Source organism: Protomyctophum parallelum (genome assembly GCF_964188405.1).
Source record: "Protomyctophum parallelum genome assembly, chromosome: 18".
NCBI classification, from domain to species: domain Eukaryota; kingdom Metazoa; phylum Chordata; class Actinopteri; order Myctophiformes; family Myctophidae; genus Protomyctophum; species Protomyctophum parallelum.
In genome coordinates, this window is record NC_139716.1 from 18517948 (window position 1) to 18542947 (window position 25000).

The following is a 25000-nucleotide window of genomic DNA, read 5'->3' on the forward strand; positions in this document are numbered from 1 at the left end:
ACTGAACCCGTTTCATATTTATTCAGCTTTTGAGCCACGGACAAGCCTCTCAGACCCGAGAGGTGAAATATTTTGTTGCTGTTGGATAAGATTTTGTCCACAATTCCATGCTGTATTGATGTTGGTACCACATAGGAGAGACAACAATTCTTCTACATTCTCTAATTGTGTTGACTTCTTGTAGCGTACTCATGCATGTGCACTGCCGTTCACTTCCTTGTTTAAGGCTCCACTAGAAAGGCTCGTAACTCTAAATCTAGGGAGCTCTCCATGGTTTGAAGTGTCTGACTTCAGCGTGCATCTCGTTTGGGATATAAACGCTTCTAGAGAGACTTTAGATGAATCAGCGTGAGGTAAGAACGGGCGATTATGCCTCCCATTCATTTTACGCTCTCAAGAGTAGAAGATCTATAAGGGTCCATTTGGTTACTCTCCATCATTTAGGGTGGGGACCACCTGGAACCCCCTCAAGGACTACTGGTGGACACCAGTGGTTACGCACACAGGTAAGACAGCTGGCAGCGTTATTCACAGGAGGAGGTAGCGTGGCAGAAAGCCTATTCATATCGTCAGGGGAGAGGAACAGTACACTGTGTGTGAACCATCAGTAACACACCGTCGCACGCACGCACGCAATTAACGCACGGCGCACGCACACAGTCACACGCTGCACACACAGCACTATTGCACTATATAGGTTTCTCTGAGGCTTACTTCTTGGCCACGGTCCCGCCGAACTGCAGATCTGTAGTGAGAGAGAGAGCGGAAGAAAAAAAGGAAAACAATGAGGCCTAATACTTTGTGTGTTATATGAGTCAGATGATTGGGGGAGGGGGGGGGGGGGGGGGAGGAAGTTGGGGGGGGGGGGGGAGAAATAGAGAGGAGATGGGGCGTGAATGAAATGGAGAGGAATCAACACAAAGCAGAGACAGTTAACCATTTAAAACCTAGTCCCCCCTGTACTGTACATCGATTCAATGTTCAATGATTTACAGGCTGAGAGACAGAGAGATGACCCCACACTACATATTGTACAGAATTGTGCTGATTTCATGAATAGCTTCATAGATTTGTTTGACAGCACTATCATCACTGTTGTGTAAATCCATGTTTTTCAAGTGGGCTAAGGAATCAGGTATTCATCGACGTCTCATTGGATTGGAGCATGTCAGCTGATGCTGGTGTGTGTGTGTGTGTGTGTGTGTGTGTGTGTGTGTGTCCGTCCGTACACTCACTGCCTACGAGGTTGGCCAGAGAGGAGTCGAGGTCGTTGGCCAGCATCTTGCCCCCGACAGGGTGGATGGTCATTGGTGGAGGCTGCTGTAGGTGGTGGTGGTGGTGGTGGTGGGCCAGGTGCGCTGGGACCGTGGGCTTCATCAGCTCTCCTAGGGCGTCAAAACCTGAACACACACACAGGCCCGGATAAACAATGGAACTTAGTGGGGCTTAAGCCCCACGGCCCGCAGTACGCAGGGCCCTGTGTGATGACGAGAGACAAATACGTACAGCTGTTGCTTCCGTCAAAACCGTATTCATAAGTCAACGACACACGCGCACGCTCGTACAGACGAACAATACAGGTTAATGTTGAATCAAACAAAAGCTGACACGGATTATGATAGGTTATGATTTGAGGTGACTCACAAAGAGAGCAAGATAGATATATATTTACTTACAGACAGACAGACAGACAGACGTGATAGCGTCAAGTTGTAGAAGATGATCTAAATCACTGTATCTGTGTTCACAACTTCACATCCTCTACCAACAGCTAGCACGCTTTCAGCACTGCAACCATCTGTGTGTGTGTGTGTGTGTGTGTGTGTGTGTGTGTGTGTGTGTGTGTGTGTGTGTGTGTGTGCGCGCGCGCGTGCGACAATCACAAAGGAACAGGGAAGAGAGAGAGAGCAATCCAGAGAGGAAAAGATTAAAAAGGAGAAAATAAATGAGCTTGGTGAAAAAAACACATTCATCTCATTGTCTCTGGTCTGTGGACAGAGACAGCAGTAATTTCTGGTTGACAAACACAGATGTGTGTGTGTGTTTTCTGTGTCAGTGTGTGTGTTTGTACACTGTGTGTGTGTGTACACTGTGTGTGCGTGTGTGTGTGTGCGTGCGTGCGTGTGCAGCCTACTGCATGAGCAGATAATTGCCTGTGTTAACAACTCCCACATGCCAGCACTCATCCAGCTAATGGTGAGAAGCAATATATCACTCTAATGCTGCAAACGTAGAGAATGTGCATACGTGCGTGTGTGCGTGCGTTCGTGTGCATTGTGGTGCGGTATGTGTGGGAGAAGTATAAAAACAAGATAGGATGTGGTGAAGGAAGGAGGGTTTGTAGAGCAACAGTCTAACGAGGATGGACAGATAAGATTAAAAAAGTCTTGGATTAGAGAATAGCGTGATGAAGCACTTTATAGTCCCCAGCATGTCACCATTCAACCACTTACACAGATAAAGAAGTGCTGGGAATTAACCCGGACACGCACGCACGTGTCGTGCACGAGCACAGGCACGCACGTCGCACATAAGTCAGAGTCAGTGATGTGCTTTATTTATGGAGCTACTAAAGGAATGGAACCCGCTGCCAGTCCTAAGCCTGATTTATACCCCCAAAAATGCTGATCTACAAGCTATATCTTTCCCGCACGCGACGGAGTACAATTTAGGCTTCATGCAGAATTCCCACCAACAGTGATGGTTGTTTTCCTCTAAACGTTTATCCGCTGTGTGTGTGTAACGACCATGACACCTTCTCAACCTGTAAGTCAGGACCCTCACGGGGGTCCCCACCTGACTGGGGGGTCCCCAGAAGACAGTGAAGTGACAATTTAAGACCTTCAGAATAATATAAAAAAAATAAAAGACCATTCTAGTATCAAAAGTAATCAACAAACTACACAGTACTATATAAACTGGTCAAACATTGGCCAAGTGAAAATAGCTTGTAGAATAGATCCACAATTTTCAACAATTTTCCACAATATTTATCTGTATAAGCATTGTATAACAAACTGTCTTGGCGATATTGTCGGGGAGGTGTCTCGGTATCGTTTAAGACAGACAGTCTGTCGTATTTGATACTGTCTGTTTCTAGCGAAAATCTAACTAATTGGGCAGCAGTTGATTATTCATATCCATATGAGTGAAACGGCCAGGATCATTTGTTTATTCACAGTTCTTGAGGCGATCTAAAATACCCCTATGGGGATTACAATGCAAATATACATGAGCCCGTGGAATAGTGCCCACTACCGACATTGACCTCAGACTTCGGTGCTCTATTTATAAGTGTGGAGTTTCTCCACTTTGAGGTTTCTATTTGAACTCCTAACCACGTGTCGTGCACCTTTATAGTCTCCCTGTTGTGAGGCGAACATTTGTGGAAAATAGCTCGCAGCGACACGTTGTGACCTTGTGGATCAGCTATTTTTGGTAATGAGGGGAAAAAGCAAACCGATATAGATATAGCATAGAGCAGTGGTTTTCAAAAAAACAAACATATCGAGGCACATTGTTCATTCGGCATTTGATCCACGGACCACCATTTGATGAGATTTAGCCTCTCAGACCAGAAACGAAAGAATATTTTGTTATCCGTTGGCTAAGATCCACCAAGGACACCTCTCCTGGATTCCGACTTATGGAGGTTTGAAAATCCTCCTTTGAACTGTGGTAAACGGACATCAGATGTAACATCCCATAGCTGGTGGTGACCCAGGCGTTGCATAGCAACCGGATCTATGTTAAAAGCTGCCGTGGGGCTCAACCATTATATACACAGAGTATATATACGGACCTAGCAAATAACGTCCCATTGGGTATGTATACGGAGTCCGGACATGGGAAAGAAATTATTAAAGATCTATAAAGGTGGTTGCACACTGGGCACGTTTTTCGGAAAATAGACGGAAAAACGCAGAAGCTTCAGGGTCCAATTCATGGTTACCAACTCTCCATCATTTAGCTGGAACCTCCTGGAACCCCCTCAAGGACCAGTGGTGGTCCCCGGACCACTAGCATAGAGCACTGGGGGACCCCTATCAACTAAAGTACTGTAAAAATCACACTAAAAGTGAAGTGAGGGGCACTCTTATCATCATACATCATCACATTCCATGGTACTGTACATACACTCAGACACACAAAGCTGGGCATATGCATATCGCCCCTCAAAAAAAAAAGGTTACGGCAGCAACCAGGGAAGACAAGGACAGGAAAAGGATTAAAAAAGAAAGAAGAAAATGAGCGAAGCAAGGCGGAAAGAGAGAGAGAGATGGAGTGAGAGAGAGGGATAATATTTAGTTAGGAAGTGGTGTGTTCGTTTGACAGTGGTGCTGACACAGTAGACAGAAAAACACAGTTTCCTGCTAGGCAAGCAAATAGAGAGAGAGGGAGGGGAGAGGAGAGAGGGAGGGGGAGAGAGAGAGAGAGAGAGAGAGAGAGAGAGAGAGAGAGAGAGAGAGAGAGAGGGGAGGAGGGGTTGCATGTAGAAACTGGAGAGCGTGAAAGAGGATGATGGGGTGGGAAATAGATATGGGCCAAGGGGGAGAGAGAGAGAGAGAGAGAGAGAGAGATATGAAGAAAATGTTGAGAAAGGGAGGTACAAATGTAGAATCTTCCTCCGTTCTTCATCTTCTCAGCTATAATTGGAGTGTTATTGTTGTTGTGATCCTGATAACGCTATTGTTAATGACCTGTCAATCACACCGAGTGAAATTAATGAAACTCAATGGAAGGGAGGGAGGGAAGGATAAACTCAATGGAAGGGAGGGAGGGAAGGATAAAGCTTTGTATTTATACTTAGTTTGACTCAGTTCCACAGATAATTGTGAAAATATAGCAGATCTACAAGCTCACAACGCAGAGGCGTTGTTGAAGGTTGTTCACAATTGTTTGCCTCTTTCTTATATGATTTGACCAATTATTTGGCCAGTACTATAAAAACAATGTTTGACCAGGTTTTATAGTACCAGAGCGGTGCCCGTTGGGCACTGGTCTACTTGGAACGATGCAAGTTGGAAATGTATGCCCATATATGGTGTTCTTTGTAAGGCATGCCCAAATATGGACGTCTATGCAGACGTCAGAACAGGCCAGCTCCATGTATGGAGCTGTCCAGAGCCTGGGTACTGTAGGGGCCCTGTCCAGAGCCTGGGTACTGTAGGGGCCCTGTCCAGAGCCTGGGTACTGTAGGGGCCCTGTCCAGAGCCTGGGCTCTGTAGGGGCCCTGTCCAGAGTCTGGGTACTGTAGGGGCCCTGTCCAGAGCCTGTAGGGGCCCTGTCCAGAGCCTGGGTACTGTAGGGGCCCTGTCCAGAGCCTGGGTACTGTAGGGGCCCTGTCCAGAGCCTGGGTACTGTAGGGGCCCTGTCCAGAGCCTGGGTACTGTAGGGGCCCTGTCCAGAGCCTGGGTACTGTAGGGGCCCTGTCCAGAGTCTGGGCTCTGTAGGGGCCCTGTCCAGAGCCTGGGTACTGTAGGGGCCCTGTCCAGAGCCTGGGTACTGTAGGGGCCCTGTCCGGGCAGGGGCTTTTGTGCTGGTTCTGGACAACCGGCGATCCGACGGACTCGACACCGGTTCTCGAGTTACGTGGATTACATGACGTACAGAGATGTGGCGCATTTATAGACAGTTTGTTGATTACCTTCGATGCAGTAATGCATCAGAAGTAATGCTTCTTCTCTGTACTAGGCCATATTATACACTTATACAGTACATTAAACTAGCGTAATTATTATAAAGCAAGCTGTATAGGAGCATCCTCGCTGCATGCTGAAGGCCAAACAACACGCAGGTTACTGTGGATGGTTTGGCAGGATTCTTGGCTCAGGAGACACTGCTGTTGATCTGGGAGTAAAGTAACCAGAGTGCCCAGACGAGAGCAGAAAACCCTGACCTTCAACAGCTCACACAATGGCTGCTTATTACCAACCAGGGCAAGGCCAGCCAGCAGCACCTAGCTGTGTTCTGAGCCAACTCCTTCCCCAGTCTGTTGGGGAATCCCAGAAGGACTGGGGCAGTTCCACATTAACTGGAATGTTAATGATGTTCTCATTGTCTTTGTGAATAAATAAGGCTGCGATACAGTATGTGATTAACCCAAAGACCTGAGGCCAATTCTACAAGTGTCTTCTAAATCTTCAAGTTTTCTGAAAAACCTACAGTATGTTTCTGCAGTATGTCAGTGGTTCTCAAGGTCAAGGACCCACCCCCACAATTATATTTATTTGGCCACGGACCCCCATCTCACAATATCTTGTGATCCAGGCGGGACCCCCAGAAGCAAATAAATGTTCACTTTAAAATAATATATTCAAAGATTTGCACAATTAATGTTCACGATTTTTCTAGCAGATATGTACAAGCTTGTAGCATGACACGACGCAGTGACACACTACGTGGGAGAAAGCCCTGACTGGAGTGCCATAGTGGTGCCAGTGTAGGTGCCATAGTGGTGCCAGTGTAGGTGCCATAGTGGTGCCAGTGTAGGTGCCATAGTGGTGCCAGTGCAGGTGCCATAGTGGTGCCAGTGCAGGTGCCATAGTGGTGCCAGTGCAGGTGCCATAGTGGTGCCAGTGCAGGTGCCATAGAGGTACCAGTGCAGGTGCCATAGTGGTACCAGTGTAGGTGCCATAGTGGTGCCAGTGCAGGTGCCATAGAGGTACCAGTGCAGGTGCCATAGTGGTGCCAGTGTAGGTGCCATAGAGGTACCAGTGCAGGTGCCATAGTGGTGCCAGTGCAGGTGCCATAGTGGTGCCAGTGCAGGTGCCATAGAGGTACCAGTGCAGGTGCCATAGTGGTACCAGTGTAGGTGCCATAGTGGTGCCAGTGCAGGTGCCATAGTGGTGCCAGTGCAGGTGCCATAGAGGTACCAGTGCAGGTGCCATAGTGGTACCAGTGTAGGTGCCATAGTGGTACCAGTGCAGGTGCCATAGAGGTACCAGTGTAGGTGCCATAGTGGTACCAGTGCAGGTGCCATAGTGGTGCCAGTGCAGGTGCCATAGAGGTACCAGTGCAGGTGCCATAGAGGTGCCAGTGTAGGTGCCATAGTGGTGCCAGTGTAGGTGCCATAGTGGTGCCAGTGTAGGTGCCATAGTGGTACCAGTGCAGGTGCCATAGTGGTGCCAGTGCAGGTGCCATAGAGGTGCCAGTGTAGGTGCCATAGTGGTACCAGTGCAGGTACCATAGTGGTGCCAGTGCAGGTGCCATAGAGGTGCCAGTGTAGGTGCCATAGTGGTGCCAGTGCAGGTGCCATAGTGGTACCAGTGTAGGTGCCATAGTGGTACCAGTGCAGGTGCCATAGTGGTACCAGTGCAGGTGCCATAGTGGTGCCAGTGCAGGTGCCATAGTGGTGCCAGTGCAGGTGCCATAGTGGTACCAGTGCAGGTGCCATAGTGGTACCAGTGCAGGTGCCATAGTGGTACCAGTGCATGTGCCATAGTGGTACCAGTGCAGGTGCCATAGTGGTACCAGTGCAGGTGCCATAGTGGTACCAGTGCAGGTGCCATATTGGTACCAGTGTAGGTGCCATAGTGGTACCAGTGCAGGTGCCATAGTGGTACCAGTGCAGGTGCCATAGTGGTACCAGTGCAGGTGCCATAGTGGTACCAGTGCAGGTGCCATAGTGGTACCAGTGCAGGTGCCATAGAGGTGCCAGTGCAGGTGCCATAGTGGTACCAGTGCAGGTGCCATAGTGGTACCAGTGTAGGTGCCATAGTGGTACCAGTGCAGGTGCCATAGTGGTACCAGTGTAGGTGCCATAGTGGTACCAGTGTAGGTGCCATAGTGGTACCAGTGCAGGTGCCATAGTGGTGCCAGTGCAGGTGCCGATTTCCTCACGGTGACACTTTTATTATATAGGTGTTACGGTCCCTGTCAATGTTTACACTAACCTTTGAAGAATTACGGCGTCTTAATCGTACCTCCATTTCATGAAAATCCTGCTGAAAATAGTCCAATTGTTTGTTACTGAGTCGAAAAAGAATCTACCGTTGTGATGCGGAACAACAACACAGAGCAATGGCGGATGGATGCGGCTATATGAAACCCCGTTGTCTTGCATTCAACTCAGTTTCCCAGAAGCCCTTGCAAGCCAGTGATCGGTCGATTTCCGGTTACGTCATCATAAAGCGTCGTCCTCGCCACGATGTCCGCGACAAAGCCGGTATTTCTTAAAAGTGATCAAAAAACGGCGAATTAAACGTATAAAACAAATAGGATTCGGTAGCGAACCTGTTTAAATCACACCATAAACGTTTAGGTCATTTGTAATGCCAGGTTATCTTTCCTAAAGGTCGTGTGACCCTGTTTTATTTTTTCTCAATAGGTGTAGGGGGCGGGGCATGTCTCCACGAAGGCCCACTTACCCAGTGAGTCATTACTGTGTTGAATTCCTATTCCCAAAGTATTCCAATGGGGACTATTTTGGTGATGTTTATGTACTGGGTCAATGGTTCTCAAAGTGGGGTCCAGTCCAGGGACCCTCAGTCAGGGTCACTTGAGAGGGTTCCAAAATAATTTATAATAATAATCTGCAGAACGTTGGCCTATCACGGCGAGTCCAACATGCCCAGAATAGGGCTGCTTTCATGTGGTTACGGGCCGCCCTCCAAAATAAAAGTTCACCGTGCAAGAACGTTATGCGAGATTACATTAAATGGTCCCCTAAATAACATCAATCAAACAGTGCGGGAGGGGAGGGGAGGGGAGGGGAGGGGAGGGGAGGGGAGGGGGGGGAGGGGAGGGGAGGGGAGGGGAGGGGAGGGGAGGGGAGGGGACGGGACGGGACGGGACGGGAGAGGAGAGGAGAGGAGAGGAGAGGAGAGGAGAGGAGAGGAGAGGAGAGGAGAGGAGAGGAGAGGAGAGGAGAGGAGAGGAGAGGAGAGGAGAGGAGAGGAGAGGAGAGGAGAGGAGAGGAGAGGAGAGGAGAGGAGAGGAGAGGAGAGGAGAGGAGAGGAGAGGAGAGGAGAGGAGAGGAGAGGAGAGGAGAGGAGAGGAGAGGAGAGGAGAGGAGAGGAGAGGAGAGGAGAGGAGAGGAGAGGAGAGGAGAGGAGAGGAGAGGAGAGGAGAGGAGAGGAGAGGAGAGGAGAGGAGAGGAGAGGAGAGGAGAGGAGAGGAGAGGAGAGGAGAGGAGAGGAGAGGAGAGGAGAGGAGAGGAGAGGAGAGGAGAGGAGAGGAGAGGAGCAGATGGAGTAGTATTGCCTGAGTGATTCTCGCCTTGTGAAGGGGGATTGGAAGATGAAGAGGCAGTGATATGAAGAGACACACACACACACACACACAGAGAGAGAGAGAGAGAGAGACAGAGACAGAGAGAGACACACAGATGAAACAGAGTGAGACGACACACGTGCACGCAGCCAGACACGCATGATGAGACATGCACACTTGGCAAGCATGCGTGTACGCACGCATGCACATACAGGAGGAGACCTACAGATAAAGACGGGAGACACTTAAAGGTTTTATGACATTCATTTTCTTTTCTTTTTCTTTTTTCTTTTAGGTTTTATGACCTCAATTACACCCAAAAAACCTGAACTTTGAACATTCAGTGGATTTTCTGTGGGTTTTTTTGGGCCTTTTGAGCTACAATGAAAACAGGCAACACAGTGAAACAGTGACATCTGCTGGCAAATCCCATTGACATATATGGGATTTGCAGTAAGTGATGTCACTTACTGCCGGCAAATCAGAGCACCTGTTTATGGCACAGAAAACCCCAGATCACAGAAAATATACTGAATGTTAATGTTTTTTGGGTGCAATTGAGATTAGAAAACCTAAAAAAAACAAGAACAATTCCAAAACCTTTTTTTAATGTCACAATCCCTTTAACACACCCACACAAATACACAGGAGTAGACATACACAAATCAAGACAAGACGCACACACACACAGAGCCCAGATGGTACTGCCGTAGTGTCTGTGGCAACACTCTATTTATAGAAGCAGCAGTTAGTCTGCACAAAGCCAAAAAGCACCAGGACCAGCCAGCCTGAATGCAGGACTCTATAGAGTCCCCTGACTCCTTGAGCCCAGAGCAGCCCACAGCAGAGCCCAGAGCAGAGCCCAGAGCAGAGCAGCCCAGAGCAGAGCAGAGCAGCCCAGAGCAGAGCAGAGCAGCCCAGAGCAGAGCAGCCCAGAGCAGCCCAGAGCAGAGCAGCCCAGAGCAGAGCAGCCCAGAGCAGAGCAGCCCAGAGCAGAGCAGAGCAGCCCAGAGCAGAGCAGAGCAGAGCAGAGCAGCCCAGAGCAGCCCAGAGCAGAGCAGCCCAGAGCAGAGCAGAGCAGCCCAGAGCAGAGCAGAGCAGCCCAGAGCAGAGCAGCCCAGAGCAGAGCAGCCCAGAGCAGAGCAGAGCAGCCCAGAGCAGAGCAGAGCAGCCCAGAGCAGAGCAGAGCAGCCCAGAGCAGAGCAGAGCAGCCCAGAGCAGAGCAGCCCAGAGCAGAGCAGCCCAGAGCAGAGCAGAGCAGCCCAGAGCAGAGCAGCCCAGAGCAGAGCAGAGCAGAGCAGCCCAGAGCAGCCCAGAGCAGAGCAGCCCAGAGCAGAGCAGAGCAGCCCAGAGCAGAGCAGCCCAGAGCAGAGCAGAGCAGAGCAGCCCAGAGCAGCCCAGAGCAGAGCAGCCCAGAGCAGAGCAGCCCAGAGCAGAGCAGAGCAGAGCAGAGCAGCCCAGAGCAGAGCAGAGCAGCCCAGAGCAGAGCAGCCCAGAGCAGAGCAGAGCAGCCCAGAGCAGAGCAGCCCAGAGCAGAGCAGAGCAGGGGACAGGTGAGGTTAAATAAGTCCACTTTAACCACCCCGAAGGCCAGACCCCACCTTAGCCCGTAGCATTTTCCCTAGTATACCCTTGGTTAAAATCCACACAAAAGGAACCGAAGAGAGAAGAGCAACACTCACATATGGATATTTCGGGGCGCCAACTTTTATTTATACGGAGCTAACACGCTTGGCACGAACCCTTCAAAGTAGTCAGCTGACATTTAAAAAACGGAAAAGTCAATAAAATAACTAACAACGAAAATTAGGAACTTTCACCAAAAACCCGACTTTTGACGACTTGACGCATGTAGGCAGAAGAATAGGTTCTTGGTTTACAGTATGATCCTAGATAACAATCTCTATGCATTTGATATGTTAACTCGTGTTTACGAGGTAATGGAGCAGGACGGTAAAAGGAACAGGACGGCACGGCAGCCCGGCAGCCAGAACCGGCGACGGTAACGGCAGACGGCGTCAATGTTAAAATATTTAATCTTTTTACCGTTCCGTGCCGTCCAACAGGTTTACCGCTTGCCTGAGTCCATTAACATTAATGTTTGAAATGATTGTGATGTTGATTTGAAGTCAAGCAGGAAACGATGATGGTGGTGAATGATAATGGTAATGATATAATGATGATGAAATTCATTGTAGAAATGATGAAAAGGATTATAATGCTTGCAACAGGATTGTGTGTGTGTGTGTGTAGGGTCATTTCACTTTCTTTTTGGATAATATCTCCCCCCATCAATTCACTTTTAAATAATGCAATATACAATGACACATCTTGACAGATTCACCTGCTAATTGGTCAAGTCAACCTTTTTTGTGCTGAAAGATGAACAGATAAGTAATAAGACAGTGATTGATTGATTTGATTGGAAGTTAATTGCCCTCTCAAATGACCATTGTTATAAATTAGTTATAAGAGCACAGTTAAAAGCCATATAGATTTATTGGGTAAAAGTCAGCAGCGGGGGTTAGTTCAAGCACTAAGCCGGTTAAAACCAGAAAGGATGGACCATATTCACATGGCTGCCATTTTGAATTATATGACCACCACCACGTGAATAGCGGACGGTTAAGTCTTAATTCTGTCCGGTCGGTCAGTTAGTCAGACGGACGGAGTTATGGGCGGCTGAGACGGAATGTTTACCGGCTGCCGAGTGTGTGCCATTGTTACTGGGAGGGACGTCCTGTTTACTCCCAAACACTGCATCAAAATCTACAGTCATGGCTGGAGCCGTCTGCTGGAGAGCTTCCATACCTGAGGGAGGCAGACAGTGGTTACATACAGCAGTGGCTTTCAACCAGTGGTCCCTGAGGGCGTTCCAGGTGGTCCCCAAGGTAAATGATGGAGAGTTGGTAACCCATGATGGACCCTTATATAGATCTTTAACTCTTGAGAGCGTAAAATGAAACAAAATGGACCCTTATGGGTCCATTTGGTTTCATCTTACGCTCTCAAGAGTTAAATTATTGTTAGAAATCTGCATTACTTAATTTACAAGAAGTCTACATCGATTAGAGAATGTAGTAGAATTGCTATGTTGATCAAGGTTTGCCTGTTATCTCTCCTAATGGCACCACATCAATACAACATGGAATTGTGGACAAAATCGTATCCAACGATTGGGTCTGAGAGGCTAGATGTCATCAACTGGTGGTCTGTGGCTCAAATGCCGAATACAAAATGGACCTTGAAATGAAAATGGTTGAAAACCACTGACATACAGCGTTACCAGTGTTCATTTCATCGACTGTGATTATTACCGTATTATCTCGTGCTTGGTAAGGGGTGTTTGTTAATGCTGGACTACTGTTTTATTCTTTCATGTATCTGTGTTTAATTGTTGTTTTATTCTTTAATGTCTCTAGTACAACCGCCACCCCCTTGACCTGGTCTCCTTTGACAAGGAATATTTGCTTTAATCTCCTGGTTAAATAAAAAATCTATATCAATAAATGAAGAAAATGAAGTGCGTGACGCACAAGTCAGTGAGTGGGTTGGAGCGTTTCAGAGGGCATGTTTCAAAATAGCCTTGGCGATTGTACAGCCGTGGATCATTTTTGAGACTTAATTGGCAACTTTCACTGTAGTTTTACTTTTTGTTTCATCACTGCAACCTGTCATAACCTACAGTATGCCATTATGGATCAATACAGGGGTGGGCAACTTTGAAGTTGGAGAGGGCCACTATAGACCGATTCCGTACCGGTTTCATGGTCGCAGCCTACGTATTTCCTGTAGGCGGACTCGACGTAGCTGCGGGGGTAAAACCCTCACCAGGCGCACATCTTCCACTACAGTGAACGGCAGAGTGACTGATGTTAGTTTGCCTCAAACTTTACTCCTTTACCTGCTTTTTTACTAACACTAACATTACAAAGATGCCCAGAACATCAAGATGAACCTGTGTAGTTTATGGCTGCTCCAACAGTAGTGGCAACATAACAAATAAAATAAAACGGAATGTCTAATATCCACCGCGATGGCTGAGACCAGAGCCATTGAGTAATGGTTGAGACAAAGCAGTGAAGAATCCTGCAAGATACATAATTTCAGTCTTACCCAATACCCAATCTTTCTGTTTTATGAACACAAGGCTGCTGTATTTTATACCTCATACTAAGCATTTAAAGTATGAGGTATAAAGTACAGCAGCCTTGTGTTAATAAAACAGAAATATTTGGTATTGGGTAAGACTGGCGTTATGTATCTTTCACTGCTTTGTCTCAACCATTGCTCAATGGCTCTGGTCTCAGCCATCGCGGTGGATATAGACATTCCGTTTTATTTTATTTGTTATGTTGCCACTACTGTTGGAGCAGCCATAAACTACACAGGTTCATCTCGATGTTCTGGGCATCTTTGTAATGTTAGTGTTAGTAAAAAAGCAGGTAAAGGAGTAAAGTTTGAGGCAAACTAACATCAGTCACTCTGCCGTTCACTGTAGTGGAAGATGTGCGCCTGGTGAGGGTTTTACCCCCGCAGCTACGTCGAGTCCGCCTACAGGAAATACGTAGGCTGCGACCATGAAACCGGTACGGAATCGGTCTATAGTTCCACACTCACTCCAGAGGGCCACATTGCATACAGTACTGTAGAATAAAACATATCAGATTCAGATCTAAAAGCTCAAAACGAGTTGCAGTGCGACATGTTTTGCACTTTTAGATCTGCTATTTTTGCTATATTTGAATTTAAATCCTGAATTATTATTTTTTTCCTTTTATAAATTTGGAATCCTGAAAAGTATAATTACTTACTATGTATTTAGTAACTTTATGAACTTAAATGCAAATACATTGGACATAAAAAAGACAATAAAATTGTAGTACTAGTTATTAAGCTACAAATATAGACTAAATTAATTAAAGCGGGTTATGTGTTACAATTGTAACAGCTGAAATCAAATAAAACTGGGCCGCCAGTTGCCCATGTATGGATCAATACACACTTACACAGAGTACGGAATAAAAATATGGAGATAAGACTGTCACTGCCCGACAGCAACACCACAATATGCCAGTTCTACAGATGCAATTTGGCTGCACGAAAAAGATGAAGTATAACCCAACTTGGAATAGGCTAAAAGACCGGGACAATGAAAGTGTCAGACGCTCACGTCATCAAACACACACACATTGAATTCAAATGGCTGTTGTTGCTGCCACCCTGGAGGTGTCAAGGTGTGTGTGTGTGTGTGTGTGTGTGTGTGTGTGTGTGTGTGTGTGTGTGTGTGTGTGTGTGTTTGTGTAAGCCTGTTGATGCTGAGTCTTTCACAGCTCACTTCTATTTTGGTGCGGCGATACGCATCGTAGCACTTCCAAAATGAGTTGGAGCGACGCAGAAAGGTCACGGCCTTTCCATTTCAAAGTTGTATCTCAGTGTGTATATGTTTGTTTTCACTTGTTTGACCGTACTTACTAGGAACACAGGTATGTTTTCAAATGAAAGGACGACTTCACCACTTCTCAACCTATCCTCATATAATTGGTCCTCACTAATGTTCATGATAAAATAGCATTTTTTTTCTGTGTCTCATAGGAGGGCTGTGGGCAGTTCAGAAATCCGTCTTCCAGTGACATCATCTTTAGGCTTTTTTATTTTATTTTTTTAAACAAGATTTTTTTACAAAAACATTTAGATTTTTATTAGTGTGAGAACGATGGCTTCCATTATCGCATTGCAACTTTTCAGGAATAGAAAGCCTGCCGTTTCTATTACAGTAGCTTGGATTCCCCATCGATGATGTCACTGTAAGACGGGTTTCTGAACTGCCTACAGCTCTCCTATGAGACAGCGTAGATGTTTTCCCCAAATGTTTTAACTCGAGAGTCGAGACCAAAACGAGACATTTTACGGGACCCGAACTATAGTGAAAATGGCTGAAGTCTTTATGTAGTCAAATCTTTTGATATATATGTTTTTCTTTCTGAAAATCTACTCCTCGCGACCCACATTAAGACCTGGAACATAACGCATCCGTAGCTTTTGACCACTTTAACCAGTATATTATACTTTAGCTGTTGAAAAATAGCAGATATAGATCTGGTATTTTTGAAAAAACATGAACATTTCTGCAAATCTGTGAATATATATTCTTTAACAGCAAACTTTTTCCATGACATGAAATAGTTTGATCATCACTGACATAGAAGCATAGTTTATTTGTGCCTGATGGAGGGTAAAGGAACTGGTTGGAATAACGTGTTCCTTCCACTCGCTAAAGTCCAACCGGGGAAACTCCCCCTGTCAGCTGAAAAGAAGCAGCTTGGACGCTCATGCATTGAAGGAAGCATGAGGTCAGTCCGTTGCTCTCCCCAGGTTGGTAGACGGATTGTAGAGCCCAGGATTACATTAGATAATTGACACCGAGCGAAAAAGAATGGGTTACAAAATCGTGGGATAAACATTTAGGGGGGAAAAAAAGAAAACCGTCATGATTTAGAAGACATTTGTAGAATCTGGTCTCAGGTCTTAAAGGGTTAAGTGTATGCACTTTGAATGACGACATACACAATACACATATAATCATGTCTGGGTAAAGTAATGCAGACTTTGATAGATGGACAAATGGAATGGAAATGGATGGATGGATGGATGGAGGGTGGGATGGATGGATGGATTGGTGCATAATGGAATTCATGCACAGACTAAATGAGTAGAGTGATGGATGGATGGAAGGGGCGGAAAGGCAAATGGTGGTGGTGGTGGTGGGGGGGGGGGGGGGGGGGGGAGGAAACGGTTCCCAGAAAAACGTCTCAACACTCATAATAATAGAGAGACTTCTCACTCGGAGAAAGGTGATTAACTCAGGTGTGTGTGCGTGTGCATGCGTGCGTGCGTGCGTGTGTGTGTGTATGTGCATGGTGTGGAATCTGTGGATGCGTGTGCTGGTGGTTGCATGTACCTCCACATGTAGAGGTAGGAGACAGTAGTTTGTGTGTGTGACATCTGTGTTTTCTGTGTGTAAACGCGTGCTTGTCTGCATGTGTACCGTGTGTGTGTGTGTGTGTGTGTGTTCGTACCTCCCCAGGCATTGTTGGCGTTGGACATGTGAGCAGTGTGCACGGCGGGGATGAAGGCTGGCTGCAGATCAAACAGGTCACTGTTCAAACTGGGAGCACTAGGGGGAGAGAGAGAGAGGAGAGAGGGGAGAGAGAGAGAGAGAGGAGAGAGAGATGTTCTCTGTGAATAGAACATGCACGTCCGTCGACCACGCTGTCAGACACACACACACCCGCTCTTTTTCCGTGCTATCACTAATTTCATCCCTCTATTCTTGGCCACCTCTCTGTCTCTCTCTCCCCTACGCTTCTCTCCATTCTTCACACACACTTATCATCTCTCCACCACCCACTGTCATCCCTCTCTCCATCACTGTTGCACTTGTCCGCCCCCTTGCGCGCGCACTTCTCTGTTCTCTCTCTCTCTCTCTTATCTATCTCACCATCTATCTGTCATCCCTCCCCCTCCCCCTCCCCCTTTAGTGTGTCTGTCTCTCTCTCTCTCTCTCTCTCTGTCTCTCTCTCTGTGTGTGTGTGTGTGGGTCACTGGCAGGCGTCTAGTCTGAGGGTGGTCCCATTAATCACTTAGAGGTACCCTCAAGCCCTACACACACCGTCTGCGAGCGCCGCGCGTCAAAACAGCCGCCTCCGTTATTTTCAATGAACCTATCCCTATCCGACGCACGTTCACGCCTCGCCTGGCGCTCCGATACGCCACCGTTCTATTTTCCAGGCGTTGCCGCATGGCAACGCCTGTGCCGCGTCGCTGCGCACCCGGTGTGTGCTGGGCTTAAGTCAGGTGTTCAACATTTTTGGCTGGGGACCCCCAGGAATGCAAACTATGTAAACTCTTAATTTCCATTTTCCAGCCATAAAAAACGTGTGCGAGCACACTCTCTCTCGTGTGTGCATGCGCGTACCTGTTGGTTAGCGGCGGGGGGGTGCTGAACATCTCTGGGGTGTGTGTGACGTGGTTGTTGTTGGCGCTGCCTATCGATTGGCTGCTAGGCGACGCCGAAGGCGGAGTCTGCATGTTGACATCCTTCAGCCGTTGGTCCTGCTGACATATACACACACACACACACACACACACACACACACACACACACACAGGAAAAAATTAATCTTTAGGCCTTGATATTTTTTAAACAAAAATCTGATCTGGTCCTATTGACCAGAGCTGTATACTGGTGGTGAATCACAACGGTTTTCCAGTTGGCGGACATATATCTTTTTTCTGGCGAAAAAGTGGATTTTACACAACAGGACGGGTTCTGAGACATTTAGCGCTGCACGATTCTTGCTCAAATGTCAATCTCAATTTTCCTCCACAAGAAGATTGCATCTATTTATTTATGTTCATGAATGAATTATGTCTTTATTTAGTCTGTAGTTGCTGAACATTACTACATTCAAAATGTGGCACCTGGGAGACAAATACTGTGGCTTTAAACAGACATCAAAGTGCTTCACTTAGACCTCTCTTAAAGTCTCTCTCTTGTAGGAAAACATACAGCAAGAGTAACTAAAAAAATTATTGGACAGCCAACTAGAGCTGCACAATTCTTGCTCAAATGTATAAATGAGATCGCATACTGTAGGTGTCCGAATCTAGATCTTTTTCCCCGATTATTCGTGCAGCACCATTTCCCACGCAGCATATACATATTTAATTATTTATAATTAAATAATTAATGCTCTCAGCTGCAGGCGTGCTGCAGATGGTCATGCTGCCACACCAGCCCAGAGCATCAGCTCCCTCCATCCAGGACAGGAGTGCAGGGCAACTTTGACCATTATTTGAATTGAAATCCTGGATTATTATTTTTTGTTGCTATTTTTCAATTGGAATCCTGAAAAGTTAAACATTTTCTTTAATTTCAAATGCCTTAAATTATAGTTCATAGTTTATGAACTAACATGCAAATACATTGGACATTGGACAAGATAATAGCACTGTAATACTACTCATTAAGCTGCTAACTTCGACTGTAATTAAAGCGGCTCATAATACTACTAAATCAATAATATGTCAGTATTCTGACGGCCACACTGAGTGAAGGTGGGGGCCGCATGTGGCCCATGTATGATCCAAGGAAGCTCTTAGAAGGAAGTGAAGTGGTCACGTGACTGGGCTGTGCCATGACACTTTCATGGACACTTTCATGGGAGCCAAACTCACACCGGTAGTGCAATGAATACATGGCAGTGAATGGAGCCGGCTGGACCAGCTCATAACAAACATTATACATGAACGATTGCGAGCTTTGTCATATAATTGGTTCAGGAATATGAAAGAAGACATAAGTGATATCACACGTTTTTTCCGAGTGGTTGTTTTTCGACTTAATAACTATTTATATTTATTGAGGTATTTATAGAAGAGCACATAGTAAGTTTTCTGCCTGGGCTGCTCTCTGCTCTTTGAAAAAATAAATCACATTAAGTAGTATGCACGTCAAAAAACAAGACAGCCTAAAATAACGTGTTATATATATTATTTTATTTTCCAGAAGCGATCACTTTACAAAAGGTCTCAGTCATTCATAAATAATGTTTGTTCATGAGCTGGTCACTGAGCTCTCATTGGCTCCAGTGCATTCTGCCGAACTTCCGGGTGTAGTTTGGCTCCCGTGAAAGTGTCCATGAAAGTGTCATGGCGCAGCCCAGTCACGTGACCACTTCACTTCCTTCTAAGAGCTTCCTTGGTATGATCCAGGATGTTGTGTCAGAACAAAGCCCATAGGATTATGTAGGAGGACCGTCATCAGCCACAGCGCATTGTGGACCGTTCCTTTCATCTGCTGCCGTCCTGGCAGGCTGTAGCGCTAGAGGCTAGAGCCTCAAAGCCCGACCGGCCGCAGAGGCAGGAGGCACTATTGCTGCACAATTCATCAAAAATAAATTAATCCATTCTGACCTGAGATCAGATTAAAAAAATATCTTCTATATCCTGACAGTTTTCTGAAAAAGCTGTTTCTATGTCAGTCGTTCTTCGATTTTTCAAAAATAGCAGACCTACAAGCTTGTAGATCTGCTATTTTTCAATAGTTAAAGCACAACATAATGCTAACACCAAAAGGGGTTCCCGCCCAAAATGGGTTAACCCATTTAGGCCTGACGTCGAAAAATAAATAAAAAGTCTTCTGAAAGAATATATATATTCAATGATTTGTGCCGCATTTTTTACGATTTTTCAATAGCTCAAGTATAACATAATGCTTAGTTAAAAACCCAAATGGGTTCCCGCCCAGCAAGAATCATACAGCACTAGTTGGCAGTCCAATTTATTTTAGTTACTCTTGTTCTTGCTACAAGAGAGACTTTAAGAGAGGTTTAACTCAAGCACTTTGGTGATGTCTGTTTAAAGCCACGGTAGTTGGCTCCAGCTGCCACATTTTGAAAGTAGTATTCAGCAACTACAGACTAAAGACAAAGGCAACACATATTTTCATGGAAAAATGTAGAATTGTGTGAGAATCGTGTTCTCAATTCTTGTACAATCATTTGAAAACTTTAGTTACTTACTTTACAGATTTTGACTATTATTAAGTACATTTTGATGCCAATACTTCCGGACTTTGAAGTTTGACCTGTAACAGAGTATTTCTACATTCACAGTAATGATACTTTTACTTAGCAGTATTTATACTTTTACTTAAGTAAAACGAGCAAGTACTTTTTTTCCCCCCACAACTGCACTTTTGGACATAATGAGGTTTCCACCTGACAGACAGAACCTTCGTTGTTCTCAAACAAAACGTTAAGACGAGACCATCCCATGCTTTTACACACCTAACATTAGGCCTCTGTGTCTGCGTGTGTGTGTGTGTGTGTGTGTGCATGCTGGTCAGGTTAATAGATGGGGAGACGCATGGAACTCTAATCCTGCTCATTTATATTCACACGGTGTAGCAGTGACCTTCTGCTGCTGCTGCTATTGTTTGAGTGCTGGACTCTGGTGTGTGTGTGTGTGTGTGTGTGTGTGTGTGTGTGTGTTTCAGTATCTCTACAGTATGTTTGTGTGTATTTCTCTCTGTGCTTATGTGTGTACAAGTGTTTCTGATTGTGCATTCTGTGTCTGTCTTGTGTGCGTGTGTGCGTGCGTGCGTGTGTGTGTTGCCCATATGGGCAACAGAGTGTGCAGACAGCTGGCCCAGAGTATTTGGATGACCCCAGCAACCCTAAAACTCTCTATCTATCTCTCGCTCTCCATTTCACCCTCCCTCCTATCCTCCCTACTCATCTATTTCACTCTAAACATCAGTCAGTCAGTCAGCCTCTGTCTCTCCTTCTCTCTCCCCTCTCTCTCCCCCTGGGGCGGCAGTGGCTCAGGGGTAGAGTGACCGGATGGGAACCGCAAGTTTCCCATTTCAAACCCGGGCTCCCCCAGAGTTAGTGTCGAAGTGTCCCTGAGCAAGACTCTGAACCTCTAATTGCTCCCGGTGTGCAGGTTGGTGCCTTGCATGGTTTCCTCCGCCATCGGTGTGTGAATGTGTGTGTGAATGGGTGAATGTAATAATGCACAATCTATGTAAATGCAATGCTATATAAATGCACCATTTACCCCATCTCCCTCTCTCTCTCTCCCTCCCCCCTCCCTCTCCCTGCCCCTCCCCTCCCCCTCTCTCTGGACCTTGGCAGAAACGGGGCGATGCAGGAAGATAAACAAATACCAAAATAAACTGCAGCATTATTTACAGCCTCCATGGACGTGTACGGTCCATAGTACACGCTGCAAACACAGGCACGCACGCATGCACGCACGCACACACACGTCTGTATTACTACACTAGCAAGGACATTGAAATTTTTGGGACGTCCATTTAATGAACGCCATTTGTACAATTTTATTTTACTACTTTTAACCCTAAACCTTAAAGCCGAACATCGACTCTCAACGTACACGGCTCACGTTTGCAATACCCAAGTATAAGTTAAACAAATTGTCCTCAAAATGTCTATTCTAGACTACACTTGTGGGGACTAAAAAATATAGTAATACAAGTATACGCACGCACGCACACAAACACACACACTGACACGTAACACAGAAATTCTGCAGGCATGTGAGGTTGTGAGCCCATTTAACATTATGTTAACACACCGTCACACACACGCACGCACACACGCTCCCCCTGGTCTTCAGCCTGGACATTCTTAGTGGATGACAGTTTGCCGTGAGGCTGCAGGGCTCCCACAAATGTCAACAACACACACTGTACACTTTGACCTTTCTCCATGAGTGCAGTGTGCACTGCCAGACACAAGGCTTTGGTCTTTATGCTGACACTCTCACTGTCTGTGTGTGTGTGCGTGTGCGCACGCGTGTGTGTGTGTGTGTGCGTGTGCATGTGCGCATGCGTGTGTGGACCACCCTATCACTTCTTCCGAGCACCTACTGTACTAGGCTGCTTGTGTTATGTTTGTTATGTTGTCAAAGGTGGGAAAATAACTGCGGCTCATTTGTTATTCAGCGGAAGCAGAACCGTTGTTCCGTTTCCTCTCTCGGCTTGACTCAGCAGAGTTGAATAGGTCACTGTGTGGTTCTCAGAGTGAGGGTCAGATGTGTGAACTTGACTCAGCAGAGTTGAATAGGTCACTGTGTGGCACCGAGTTCGCCTTTTGACGCCTATTTTTAATATCAATTGATTACGGTTCACAACTTCTGTACACGCTCATAACAGAAACACATCCGCTGGCTTATGCTGTCTATGGGGACGCAGGGCTTATGCTGTCTATGGAGACGCAGGTTTAAGAATCGAAATATCTCTGTATCTTCTTTTTGGCTCAAAACTAGTTCAATTTTTGGCTCATTTCTCTAGACGATATTATCCCTGGTTACAAAATGTATGTTTTGGGTGAATTAAATAACAATCGCGGGACCCGTTACATAGCGATAATTCACTTCCTGGTGTCTCGATTTCCGAGTGAAACGGCTTTCAAAACTAAGAGCTTCGCCTGGGCGGCGGTCCTGGAGTACACTTTTCGGACACCAGATGGGCGTGTCGGCGGTAAATGAGTAAATGGTTTGGGAAGCAGTGTTTTAGTAACATTATTTCAATACCACAATGGAGTGTGAGTGCGTGCACGTGTGTGTGTGTGTGTGTGTGTGTGTGTGTGTGTGTGTGTGTGTGTGTGTGCATGCGTGCACATGCGTGTGTGTGTGTGTGTGCACGTGTGCGTGCCGGGGCTATTGTTGAAGCAACTGACGCATGGCTGGTCTTTGTTTCTTCATCCACTTCCCCGATGGCAGGCTACATTTTTCTATAGCAGGCAGTTAGAGATACGTCACAGTGTGTTGATTTATCTCCTCTGGGTACAATGAAAAGCACCCGCGTCCCGGGAACCAAAATGCATCCCTGTGCTTCCTTCCAATTTGTGCCTGTTAACTACTAGGTAGCCGAGTTGTCCAGACTCATACAAAATGCAAAATACAAAACACACGGAGGCTGGCAGGAAAACCTTCACTAAAACATGCCGGCACAACGATCCACACACATCCCAGACGCTTCTCTCTTCTTGCTCCAAAACTATGGAATGAACCAGTTCTTTAGTCCCCCTGTACACAACATAATCTGTGAAAATAGCTGATCTACAAGCTCACAACAGCCTGCAGCCTGTCTGCAGCCTGTCTCTATCTCTAACTCCCGGGTCTCACCTTGAGAGCCTGCAGCCTGTCTCTATCCCTAAACCCCTGGTCTCACCTTGAGAGCCTGCAGCCTGGCTTGCTCCTCCTCCAGAGCCTGCAGCATGTCTCTATCCCTAACCCCCTGGTCTCACCTTGAGAGCCTGCAGCCTGGCTTGCTCCTCCTCCAGAGCCTGCAGCATGTCTCTATCCCTAACCCCCGGGTCTCACCTTGAGAGCCTGCAGCCTGGCCTGCTCCTCCTCCAGAGCCTGCTGCCTCTCCTTCTCGTCCATGCGGCTGAAGGACATCCCCGTGGAGGACAGGGACGACACGGCACTGGACAGAGTGGACGCTCTGCAAGACAGAACACACACAGGAGACAAGAGGACAAAGGAGTTAGGAGTATAGTACAAGACGTCTGTGAATACCCTTATACTGTTAGCAGTAGTTCTCAAAGGCCCTTTTTTCCCCCACCAAAAAGAACATAGGTTGTAGAACTGGAACCGTGGTGCTTTCACGGAACCGGCGGCCATGTTTTTTCATTCATTCATTGTCAGTGGAAACACTCTGAACTGGTTCAATTAAGCAAAATTACACGAGAGGGGGTGGTTTAACCTACTTAATGCATGCCTGCGATGCTGCAGGAACTCGGGTAACGTCATAATGCACGCCTGCGATGCTGCAGGAACTCGCCCACAACCTGTTGTATAATTGTTTTTTGCCACTCGGTAGGCGTTCCAGCATAACTTCCAGGTATTGCAGTGGTTCTCAAAGTGGGGTCCTTGAGGGGTCCCCAGCCAAATGATTGATAGCTTGCGGACCCCCATTTGAAAATATATGCCAAGGGCCCCCATAAGAGTCGATTTTTACGGCTTTAGCAGTGATTCTCAACCATTTTAATGTCAAGGACTCCCAGTTTGATATGCATATTAGTCTACAGAGCTCCATTTAATGGCATTTCTATCTCTGTGACCCCAATTTAAATAGTAAAATCACTGTTGTACAACTACAAATGGAACCAAATGGACCCGTTATCATTTAGCTGGGGACCCCTGGAACTCCCTCAAGGACCCCTGGGGGTCCCCGGACCCCACTTTGAGAACCACTGGTTTACAGAACGCTATTATCGTTCCTCAGTGTTGGACGACGCTCACATAATGAGCGTAGTAATCGTGCTTGGCGTGAAAAACGGCCCCTAATAGTCTGCTTCCTCCTCTCATTGAGCCCCTGCTTGTTCCTCTCCTGCTTAATAGCTTTGTTATTGTACAGCTAAGTACTTAAGTACAATTTTGAGGTATTTTACTTTACTTGAGTATTTCTAATTTCCAACACTTTTACTTCTACTCCACTACATCTCAGATCCAAAACTTGTACCTTTTAATCCGCTACATTTATATGAAAACTTTAAGTTACTAGTTACTTTGTAGATTTCGATTATTATTACAAAAACATACATTAACCACATACACTATATTGTCTTTTATATATTATATTATAATAAATATTGTATATAATCTTTTTCTTCAAGGGAGCCCACGTTTTCGCCCGACACTCCCTGTTGCCTCTCAGCTTGCTTATGATCTGTGATGACTATTTATGTATTTGATGTATTACCATGTATTACCTAGCTTACTGTAAGTCGCTCTTACAATTAATTATGCAGGGCACTCATGACGAGTCTTAAGGTGTTTAATATCTATAAGAAAGCCTCGCTGTGTTTCATTTTGGAATCACTCCGGTGCCTAGACACGGCTGCTAGGCCACCGTTTCTGTTGCTCCATAGCCATTAGCTTCTGTTTCAGCCTTTGTACGCTATTTTCTCAGAAACTACACCACCGTCCGTGGTTTTGAACAGATCGGCGATGTTCGGTGGACATTTCTGATTATCCGGTGATCGCGATGGGAACATCTAGAGCAAGGACTGGCCTAACTTTGCATTGTTGCCGTTACTGCTAGCATCCAAGATGGTCGACAACTGGATGGCTTCATAGTACAAAAATGCCCCTGATCACGTGGCACCCAGTGGCACTCAATGTGTTAAGTTGTAAATTGTAGGAGTATGTGCTATGTGTATGTACCATCACCCTGCCCCGCCCCCCA

The 25000-nt window shown here is 46.4% G+C and overlaps 1 protein-coding gene across 6 annotated transcripts in view; it reads right to left on the reverse strand.

The window, feature by feature from the left end:
• Positions 1-25000, reverse strand: part of LOC310875888 (phosphatidylinositol-binding clathrin assembly protein) — a 103033-nt gene that overhangs the window by 11177 nt on the left and 66856 nt on the right. Inside the window, exons 10-15 of one of the 6 annotated variants that reach the window (XM_083789318.1) lie at positions 23131-23254; positions 17192-17328; positions 16293-16390; positions 11914-12024; positions 1236-1400; positions 713-745 (exon numbers count right to left, since the gene is read on the reverse strand). In XM_083789318.1, coding sequence (XP_083645444.1) covers positions 713-745; positions 1236-1400; positions 11914-12024; positions 16293-16390; positions 17192-17328; positions 23131-23254 — 668 coding nt within the window. Of the gene's footprint in view, positions 1-712; positions 746-1229; positions 1401-11913; positions 12025-16292; positions 16391-17191; positions 17332-23130; positions 23255-25000 lie in introns of all 6 variants that reach the window. The other 5 variants (XM_083789316.1, XM_083789317.1, XM_083789315.1 and 2 more) reach the window with 5 other exon arrangements.